This window comes from Condylura cristata, unplaced genomic scaffold, assembly GCF_000260355.1.
Source record: "Condylura cristata isolate star-nosed mole 26May11 unplaced genomic scaffold, ConCri1.0 scaffold00027, whole genome shotgun sequence".
NCBI classification, from domain to species: domain Eukaryota; kingdom Metazoa; phylum Chordata; class Mammalia; order Eulipotyphla; family Talpidae; genus Condylura; species Condylura cristata.
In genome coordinates, this window is record NW_004567128.1 from 24,699,594 (window position 1) to 24,711,016 (window position 11,423).

Sequence of the window (11,423 nt, forward strand, 5' to 3'; positions counted from 1 at the left end):
TGTTCACTGGTATGCTAAGGGCCAACTTTACCCTTTCAGTCTACACTGAAGATAAAATAAGCTGCATAAACATATTGAAAGAAACTTGTAGAACATGTGAAATGAAGTCTGAGAGGCTTATCTACCAGTTTTTTTCTCCCCTAGAATTAAACAAGACACAGACTAGGCAAAGTGGGAAGAGATAGCCAAGTAGAGACTCAAATGGAAGACAGGAATATGAGACATAAAGTTTCTGCCACAATAACTAGGGAGCAGAGTAAGAAAGTCTCTCTCCCTCACCCTATTCCAACCAACTCAATCTACGGACAAGCCACCTTGCAACAATATTTGACATCTGAAAGACCCCCTTCCGCACTCCACCCGTAACCAAAAGGTAGAGCTGGGAACACCAAAGGGGAATATCAGTTCCTGGCAAGGTGCAACCCAACAAAAGCAGTTGGGAGCATTCTCCTTGGGCAGGACAATGATAGACACACATTTACTCTTCCACATTTATTGAAAGAATTATACAGGAGGATTAAATCCGCTCTCCTATAACTGAAACCTCAAATAGTGGTAGTGTAAGCACAAAGAAATTCATCTTTTACATAAAGGAGTCTAGAAACATACATACTCCTTCCATCTTCTTACTCTGCCAGTCTCCTACCTCCTGGTTCCAGATGAAAACATGAATCCAGCCCTCATATCTACATACCAGGTAGCAGGAAAGAGGACGGAGGAAAAGGAGTACAATTCTTCCCAGAAAAACAAAATTTTTTGGCCCTCACTGGTGGCAGCGGATTGGAGTGCTGCACTGTGAAGCTAAGCCAAGCCTCGCTGCTATAGTGTGAGCTTGTTTCCATCCCTGGAGGTGATCCACAAGGCACAGCAGACCTCTCCTATCTCTCCCGCAGCTCCCCTCAGCAGTGTACTTTGTCAATCTGCCTGTTCCGCTCCCCACTCTGTCTCTGGTGAATGAATCCTCTCGCAGCCCCTGCACCTCTGGCCTGAAGCCCATTTCTATATACATAATAAATAAAATCTTTTTTTAAATCCTGGGAGTTTCATCTGATTTCCAATTATATCTAGTTAGCAGAACTTAGTCACACTTTGTTGTTAGGGAACTGGGAAATTATCGTCTTTATTCTGAGCACTCAAAACTGTAAGTTTTACTTCTAAGGAAAAAAAGGAAGAGCAATACTGGGGGTAACAGTCTCTTCTACGAAGATAAGAACAGTGATCTTTTGTTCTAAACAAAACAGGTCCCGTGGGGAGTCTATGCATGCTAAGCTACACATGACCAAACCAAAACTTAGAATAATTTCAGCTTTCCCTACAAGTGTCATCATAAACCACCCAATCAGGAGTGGCCTGATCAACTTGATACAGTAAATGGGCTCTCAGATAAGCATTTGCGGATTTGCCTCCTTTGACAAATTTATGATGAAATTGGTTTTCCCAGACTTCTTAATTGTCTGTGGGTTTACTTTTGTTTCTCTCCTTTCCTTGCAGTTTCTCTTCACTTGACAGGTTTAGGCTCAAGGAAAGGAAATCCCAAACAAAGCGAATAGTGAGAAAGCTGGCCAGCACCAACTTTTCTTCCTCCCTGCCGCCTCCCCATTACCCTTGTTGATTTCCCAATTTTTGTTTGTCTTTGTGTAAATAAAGGCTGGTGCCCACTGGTCTCCATCCCAGCACTAACTTTTACTCCCTCCCCTTTGGGGACGCTCGCCCACCTCCCCTTTTCTTTGTTGGACATTGTATAAATAGCCCTGTAACTGGCCAAAGAGCAGGATGGTGGTCTTTCAGACATGAGTCTGCTGCCCTCCTCATTTGTCGACAAATAAAACCACTTTCCTTTTCCTCAAACTCTGTTTCCTTTTATTGGCTGAGGGAAACTGAGACTAGCGTTCAGTAATAAAGTCTAGGTAGATAATCGATAACCTGACTGATAAACTCCTGCTATCCCCTAAAGATAGGCCCAGGTCAAGGAAAGTAACTTTGCAATCGCCAACCTGCCTTTTGTGCAGAGTATAACCTCCTTTTTCTTGCCCTTTTTACCTGTAAGTCTTTCATGTGGTATATGATCCTCAACACTCTCCATCTGTGAGAGTGGATGCTGTTTGATTCATGAGTCAGTGAGTAAAACCAGTAAGATCTTTAAAGTCCACTCTGTTGAATTTTGTTTTTGAACAATTTACAATGATGTAAAAGATAGGTAGAAGATTAGAGGGAGGAAGATAAAAGCACAGACAGATGAAAGTATTTATGTTTTGTTTTGTTTTGTTTTGTTTTGTTTTGTTTTGTTTTGTTTGAGACTGGAGCATAGTTAAACAAAAATCATTACTCCATAAAGGGGCAGCACATATATGAGCAGGCAACTTTAATACCTCTGTACTACATGCAATAGGCAACATGATACCCATCATAGAATTGGAACCAGATCCTTCCCCTCCCCCCTTGGAGTTTTAGTCCGAAGCCCAGATCACTGTGTGTGGTCCCTGCAAGGGGGGCGTGCCATGAGTGGCCCCCCTGGGGCTCGGGCTGCAGGCAGAACCCAGCAGTCAAGGCAGGCAGCAGCGGCCCTCTAACATGCTGCCCCAGGTCAAGCAACCCCTGCAGCCCGCCTTTCAGCTTCAGCAGTATGTCTCACGCCAGTTGCAGAAGTAGAGCTGCCTCATTCTTGTTATTCTGAGCCTGAGGTAATTCTGAGGTAATTGTGCACCCAGGTAAGGGACACACAGGACATGATTTGTCCTCTATTAGGCAGTGTCTTTGGGAGGCTCTAATGGCCTCCAATCCCCATAGCCCTGTTTCACGATCAGGAACAAACATTTGGGACTCAAGCCTCCTCTACCAGGGCTGCTGTCAGGGGTGGGCTCATAATTTTCGTGGCCTAGAGCAACACGAAAATGCCAAGCCCCTTTTTCAAAAAGGGCATCACTAATGTTACTTGCAAATAGAGTAGCAAGGGCCCAGATAGTCACACACGGTACACGTCTCCTTTCCTCAACGCCAACACATGCTCCAGGATCTTATGGGGCTTTACTTACAGAAACACAAGTTCAAAGATAAAATTAAGAATTTTAAGGGAGTGACAGCAGAATATTAAAACGAGGGTGGGGCCCTCCTGAATGTGGGCTCCCGTGGGGCTGCACAGATTACATGCCCACAAAACTGGTTCTGAGTTCTGTAGAAGGTGTGGGGCGCAGCACTTACTTCCCCCTTTAATAAAGGACCATGGCTAAGTGACAGCCTCACATTTTGGTTTTGGTTTTCTTTAAGGACCTAGCTCAGCTCTAGAAACAAATTCACAATACTTTTGGGGCGTGTAAGCCAATGACAAATCAAAGGAATCTTAGAGTAACTACCAGTGTAAGCCAATGACAAATCAAAGGAATCTTAGAGTAACTCCCAGTGAGTGAACTGAGAATGTTACCAGCACTCAGGACTGGTCATTGCCACCCACAGTGGGGTTCTCCAGTCGACATCTCTTACTAAGACATCTGTTCTTGTGTGGGCAGAGACTGCTAGATCTACATTGCTACCTGCCCCCTCCTCCTGTCCCATTTTGCTTTCACGTTGTCCATCCAGAGTTGTGAGGCCCAATAAGATTGCTCCACCTTGCACCAGCATTCTGGAAAACGCAATCAGTAGCAGCTCCATAAGGAGATAGTGATTTGGTCTAGTAGAATAAATAGAGGACATTCAGGCCATTCACAGAGCGGGAGAATGAATCCCAAGAAGCAACACAGTAAAAATATATGGACCATGGTACTGCTCTTGCTAGTTAGAACAGAGAATATGTGCATGTAGGGGAGGGGGAGAGGGAGAGGGAATGTGGAGAGCATCAAGGGCCAAACCTAGGGAACTGATACTGGCAATACAGTGAACTAAACAATAGTACTCAGGTTTTACAACAAAACCAAACCAGCATGAAGTAGTAGCATTTTAATAGTAATATATCTATAAATAAAGTATAATTGCTAGTGACTTCTATGGATGATCATTCAGAAATAACTTCAGGGATGCTGGTGAGTATATACCAACTGATGTAAGTATATATGCCCTTGTTTTGATAATATACTATGTAAGATGCCACCTTCAGGAGACAATGAGTGGAAGGTACACAGTGCAATATTTTTGCAACTTCCTGTGCGTCTAAAATTATTTCAAAATAAAACCAAAAGTTGAAATTAATGATGCAGTTAATGAAACTATGTTGCCTCCAGCATGTACCTTTTGTATTACGCAATCAAGACCACATGCCATTTATCTTTTATGCTTCTTTTTCACTCAGACATAGTAATGGTCTCATTCAAGGAGAACATTCCTTAATAAACATATTTTTTAAGCCTGTAGAATCTTCCTTTTGGTACATATTCATATCCATTTTCTTACTGTTGGTTATTGTCATGAATTGTAGGTATTCTTTGTGGGAAGAAGTTAATATAAAAATGACTGAAATAAAATATCTGTATATACAATTTTTGTTACTATTTACATTTCTATGAAAGTTTCCCAGGAACGAAAACAGTCATCAACATTATTAAGGCTTTTGCTGTAAAATTGTTTTTCTAACACATTTGTACCAATCTACTTTGAAAAGAGTTAGACATGAGACAACTATTCACTGCACTCTTAAATTGTCATTTCTGAAAAATCACAAGAGGTACTTGAAACAGCAAGTTATTGGAGAATTTAGGATAGATTAATATAGAGTCGATCATCATTTTTTAGTTCTAGGAGATACCACTGAGTCACATCTAGATGCTTCAGGTTTGCTGTCACAGATGGGTACAGCAAACTGCTCAGAATGAAGTTGCCAGCAGTGCCTCACAGGGTGTGCCTTCTTTTTCCTGGGAGTGGGGGAAATGTTCCTCAAAGAGGAGCTAGTTATTGTAGCTCTGAGTGAGGTAGGATCTTCCTTTTATTTCTAGAGAATCACGGGCCCTGTGGTTGGGGCAAAGGGTATGTGGGCTGGCGAAAAGTGGGCAGGTGCAATCTCGGAGACTGATTTGACATCTTGTGTCAAGAATTTTAGGCCTTTAACAGATGAGAGCAGAGACACAAAGATACTGTGGGACAAAATTGGGAAGTCATAAGGAGCAAATACACTGAGATAGGCCTGGCATATATGAGAGGTGAATTAACTGAATTAAAAATGTAAGGTTAATAAACACTAAACTGAAATGTCAGAGTCAAGATTTGTCGTGGGAGCAGTAAAGAATGGAATTAGAACTGCAGAAAATTGAATCAGTAATATGAAGGGCAAATTTCATTAGCTCATTCAGAATTCGGAGAAGAAGGACAAAGAAACAACAATGATAAAGGATATAGGAAGATGTCCAGTAACATAATTAGAGGTGTTTCTCAGGAAGACACCACTTAAAACAGATGCAATAATCCAAGTCAGAGTAGAAGAAAAATGTCCTAGCATGGGGATTAATAAAAACTCAAAATTAAAAACACATAGGTTGAAAGGATTTATAGCATACACACATACTATCTTCACAAAATTGTTTAAATCCAGGGATAAATAAAACAAGTTCCTTTAATTATTCTAGAAAGGAAGATCTCTTTTAAAAAGATGTAAAATGGGACTGTGAAACATAAATTTCGTGGGTTAAATTAAAATAATTATTATGCCAATAATTAACCAAGAGTTTTCATTGATGAAATGATCCCCCAATTCATTTAAATATATAAGAATACACGAATGGAAAGAACATATAAGAATATCACAAATTTGTAAAGCCGAGTGTTGGATAGGGATTAATCCTTACATAAAATGACCATAGAACAACAATAAATATAAAACTCAATGTGGTATCGATGGCAATGTGGCAAGAATAAGCAGGTCAGTATAACTGAAAAGACTATTCCAAACCAGATCTCACTATCTATTTTATGAGGTAAAACAAATCAGTGGAAAAATGGAAGGATTTTTCAACAGTTTTATTATGACAGGTTAACTGTGTGTATGAGTAGCAGCAGTGTCCACTTAGAGCCTGATTCCATAGCACATAACAAAATGCACAACAGTAGACTATATTAAATATTTTGAAAATGCTGACCCATCAAAAAGCATAGATTCTTTCCTATGGTCTCTAAATCGAAAAGTTGTAGAAGAAATCACTAAAGAACAGATAAAAGCACTGAAATTTCAATGCCGTGAAGATCTACAATGTTGTAAACGACACTAAAGTATACATAAATAAAATATCTTCAATAGAAGTGCCAACAGGAGTTAGTATCTAATTATATGTTTATAGAAATTTACTACAAAAAGGCATGATAGATCATTCTCAATGGAAGGGATAGAAACAGCCAATAGACAAATTGTTCCATCAGTAATCAAAAAAATGCTGATTAGAATAGAAATGCATGCTGATTTTTAACCTTTCAAAATTAGAAAGGTTAAAAACTTAACTGTTTAATGTTGCAGTGGGGGCAGTGGGAACACAGCCATTGTTAGACAATGTTAATAAGGTATACATTTGTGTGATTTCTGGGGCAAGTAATTCGGTAATTTCCATCAAAGAGCTTTAACAATGCTCCACCTCTCTACCTCATGATTCTATTTTGGGCCTCTTGTTGTTATTTGTGATGGAGCAAAAGCATTTAATGTATAATGTGTCTTCCAAGATTAACCACAGAACATTCTCATTAGCACGGTTTTTGACTGGTTCCTAGCAGTCCAATTTCTTTTGCTTTCAGTTACAAAGATCTGTTCTAGCCTTGAACTCCTTCAGTTACTTTCATGGTTTTTATTACAAAGACATACAAAATAAATAATGCAAACAAGTAAAACAAAGAGAAGAAGTAATATTTTTTCTGCTCATCCATTTCATGCATTCCTTGGTTAATAAGACTCCCACATTTTAAACTCCAATCAAACTCCTGCCTCTAGCCTTAGGGCTGTTTAAGTACCTACTCTATAACCTTCACTTGAATGTCCCAAATGCACTTGAAGCTACATGATCTTCCAAATGCTACCTATAACCTAGTCCAGTCAGTGCTGAAGGAAAGCAGTTTGGCTTAGCAGTTTAGCTTAGTTAGCAATTCTGGGCCTCAGGCTGATAAGGAGACGCCCGCGACATTGACTAGGTTCTGACTGTCTCCATCCCTGTACATGGGCACAGACCCAAAAACCCCAGCTTACAGGTTCTTTTGTAAATAATTTTTGATACTTCCCACCCGCCTAGCCGGGGCCTGGCCAATGGGCGCAGGCCACGGTAGCCCCCTTTGTAACAGTATATAAGCCTGATGCTGAAAATAAAGACAGGGACTTTTCCTGGTGAACAGACTCACGGTGTCCATCCTTTTTCCTTTCAAGTGCCACATGTATCTCTAATATCTCTGCATTTCCCAGCTCCACTGCTACCATCCACCTTGGTCCACATCTTTAAGAACTGCAACTTTTTATTTTCCTGTGTCTACCTGCTTCTGATCCTTCCAACCAATTACTCACGTAGCAAGCACATGGATTATTTCAAAATGTGGTGTAGTAACATTTCTCCTGACTTAAAATTTGCCGTGGTTTATGCTACTTTAGAATACAGACCAAGGATCTTACTTTGGCCCAGCTGATCTCAGCACCTTTGTCTCCTGGAAGTCTCTCTTTCTATAGCTCCACTAACTGGCTATCAGCTGCTTCAATGAGCCATACTTCCTTATTCCATAGGGAGTTTGGCAACCTTGTTTTCTCTTTCTGAGACATTTTTACACTTCCTCTCCCAAAGTTAACCTCCAGAATTGCTAGGGTACCCTAAGACTTGATCATCACTATGGCCATTTCCAATATAAAATTTATCAGAGTTTGAACAGACATATCAAGCATGTGGCTGTGTACTTCTATTAGCAACTCTAGCAAACTGTATGTTAAATGAAGGTCTCCAAATGTGTTGTGTTCTCTGTATATCTCCAAGACCTTGCTCTGTGCGGAGAACTTTGTATGAAATCAAATATTAAATGAAAAGAAACTGCAAATGAAGAGAAAGGTGGACAGAAACATCTTAGAGAAGGCAGGTTCATTTATATCTATTATTTCTCTCTCTTCAAAGTCTAACAAGATTAAAATAACAACTTAGTCTCAACTCCATTTCTAGGAATATAAGCTATTAAAACTGTATCTCGAAAAGACTATATTTCTTTCTAATTTCAAGATATTGCTACAATGGGGGGTATTAGGCAGGAAGTAGAAATGTTTATTGGTCATAAGGATACTAGTTAACATCGTAGATGTTGTTATCAATTACTTGAATTAATGTCAATTACATCTATTTTTGAGAAGGGATCTCGTGATGACAAATTCAGCTCTTGGGGGATAAGTGGAAATGTAACGATGGGATAAGACTAGCAAGACAGGAGGCTGGCAACACAGGAAATTATACACATTAAATCTCTCTTGTCAGCAGAGTGGAGAAACAAGGTTTTCTTTGTTTCTACACTTTAGCAGTCCCTTGACTTTTATTTTTAAACTGTGAGTTCCACTTAATCTGTGACAGATGACTTTAAAAATTATTATTTATTTACTTATCTGATTGGAGTAACATTGGCCTACAACACGGTGTGATTCAGAGGTACAGGCTCACACCTCTCCCAATGCAAGTCACCACACCACACCCACTACCAAGGAACCCCAAGTCCTCCGCCATAGTCCATTATGGCCCTGCCCACTGTTACGTCCCCCCAACCTCTCCCCCACCTTGTAGCCTCAATTCCTCAGTCTAGGGTTTGTCATTGGTTTGGTATTGTCAGACCCTTTGGTGTCTCTATATTCCAAATATAATTGAAAACATCCACATTTGTCTTTCTCCTTCTGACTTAAAATTAAGAAGCTTACTTCTTAATTCCTGGCCTAATAAATTCCTTATTTCCTGGCCTACTTGCCTCGATTTTTATTAAGCAGCTCGGCCTAAAACACCCCACAGAGAACCCCTGATTGCAAGGGCTGCAAGTGACAGTCAATTCCCATGCCCCTCCCCCTGGGGCGTGAGCATCACAGCCCAGACCAGACCCTGCCCCCTCGTGGCGTCACAAAAGGGCCAGACCAAGTTGGCAGGCGGCTGTGCCAACCTGCCATCCGTGTCCGTTTCCTTCGAACGCCGCTTCCCTCTGCCCACCCCGGCCGGGTCTTTCCATTAAAGTGTAAGAACAACAGCATCGGTCTGCAAAGCTCAGGTGGCCACGTTCGCACTGTGCCGGCCACCGCGTCCCCCCTCCCGCGGCGCAGGTCGACCGTTCCAGGCGTGACGCCTCCCGGTGCGCGCGCGCCGCGAGTCCGCGGAAAAGGGGCGGGTGGCAGCAGCACCCCGTCTCCCCGCACGCCCCCCGAGTGGGCTGGGCTCCCGGGGCGGGCCTCGGGGAGCGCGGGTTGGTGAGGAGCGGCGAACAGCCGAACTTTGCTCCCACCCGCGCGCCCGCAGCCATGCGCGCGCACTCGCAGCAGTCCTCGCTGGGCTCCCGCAGTGGCGAGAGCGGGCGCGTCGCGGAGCGCGTGCCCGACGCCGAGGTCACCTCTGCCCAGATCCCGGACCTCTCCAACTTGGACCCGGCTGAGTGGAGCATCCATTCTGAGTGGCAGACCGTCTCCCGTCAGTTTTCGAGCTCCAGGTCCAACCCGTCTGCACCGGACACCTCCTTTTCCGATATCTCCGGCATACCCTCCCACCTCAGCCACAGTCCTGAGCGGAGGACTGACGCGGAGTCCAGTAGTAGTATTACTACCCCCTGGGGCATTAGTCCCTACAGCCAGAGCGGCCAGCCCATGCCCATGCTCGCCGCCCCCTCGAGCACCACCGAGGGGGTCGCCCATCCCCCCCAGCCGGACCCCTGCCAAGCGCGGGTCTCAGTGGAGGAGCCTTCCTCGCCCCCAGTGCCCGCCTCCCGTAGCGCATCAATGGCGGCACCTTCGCAACCTAACTGCACGCGAGCGTCAGGTCCACAGACCGTCCCACCCCAGACGCCCAGCTCCGTGAGGCTAGATTCACCAGTATCTTCTACGCCTACTAACATTCCCCAAATATCAGCAGAAAAGTTCGCCCTGCCTATAGTGCACGACAACTCTTCGGGTTCCATAGAAGGACCTCCTGTGCCTAGTAACTACCCCCACGTGTCTTTACCTGGGTCCAACCCATCAGTACCCAGCTCCCCCAGGGCGTCTTTACAAAGATCTGTTCCAGTCTCGGACTCTTCCCAAGCGTCAATGCAAGGGGTCGCTCCTTCCTCGCTGCCCACCTCCCCGGATTCTCTGCCAGAATCTGTTCCGCTCACGGTATCCTCCCTAGTGTCTCTACCAGAGACCCCCCTGTCTTCTGTGCCCAGCTCCCTCCCGGAATCCGTGCAAGGACCTTCCACACCCACGACCTCGCGAATGTTAGCACAAGTGTCCTCGGGGCCAAGTTCTCCCACAGTGTCTGTGGGAGGATCGGCTCCGCCCCAGGGCTCCCCGGGAGTATCGGTACTAGGGTCTGCCCCGCCCTCAGTGCGGAGCTCCGCCCGGTTCTCGGAAGAAAAATCGGCTCCGCCCACTGGTTGCCCCCGAGAGTCAGTGGAAGGGTCCGCTCCGCCCTTGGCCGGCCCCAGTGCTATACCCACGCCTTCGGGGGATCTCGGTCAGACCATGGCGAGTCCGGAGAAAGCGAGCACCATGGGCCACATGTTCGACGTGGTCGTGATAGGAGGCGGCATCTCAGGTCAGTGTGGACCTTAGCAGTAGTCTGAGGGGCTGTGGCCCACAGGACCGCCTAGGCATTTGGGGGGGAGGGGTCTCTCTTGAGCAGCCGAGAGTGTAACAGTAGCTGGCTTGCCCTGGGGTCCTGCAGGGTGGAAGTGGGGGTTGAGTCAGCTTTGCTGGTGGTGTGAGCTGGGGGAGGCACTTAAAATAATTTACTACCACTACTATTAAATCCTAACATTGAATTAGCTCTCGTGCCGTTATGTTTCACAGATACAGGGATTTGCTCAGTCCTCACCAGTCTTGTGAGGTGGATACTGTTTTCACTCTCATTTTACCGAATCAAGAAACTGAGGTGTGGGGAGTTTCAATAACTCCAGAGGTCAGATTGCCTATGGGGAAGTAGCTGAATGATTTTCTGCCATTTAAGGCCCTCTCTCCTGATTCCTGAGTTGACTGCTTTGACCCACTGATTTCATGTTCTTTGCTCCAAACAGAACACCAGTATACAAATCTCTGGAGTGCTGAGGTGGTTGTAATGTTATTCTAGCCCTGCTCTTCTTAATCAATTTTCCTTAGAAGATTCCCTAATTAAAGAGGAAGGACAGAATGGAATTGTTTAGGAAAGGTTTTTTAAAGTAGTTTTAAACGACTCTTATCATATTTTGTTTTTGAACTTTCAGGAAGGTGTAGGGCATTTGTTGCCCAAAGCGAATCCCTTTCACAGCCTGAATCTTGTCCTGTGACCTGGCCAGCCTGGGTT

At 44.2% G+C, this 11,423-nt stretch overlaps 1 protein-coding gene across 1 annotated transcript in view; it reads left to right on the plus strand.

Moving 5' to 3' along the window:
* Positions 1-10,478: 10,478 nt before the first annotated feature.
* MAOA (monoamine oxidase A) overlaps positions 10,479-11,423 on the plus strand; it is a 49,822-nt gene continuing 48,877 nt past the window's right edge. The window contains exon 1 of the mRNA XM_004689961.2: positions 10,479-10,679. Within this exon, the coding sequence (XP_004690018.1) occupies positions 10,607-10,679 (73 nt within the window). The 5' untranslated portion in view covers positions 10,479-10,606. The remainder of the gene's footprint in view (positions 10,680-11,423) is intronic.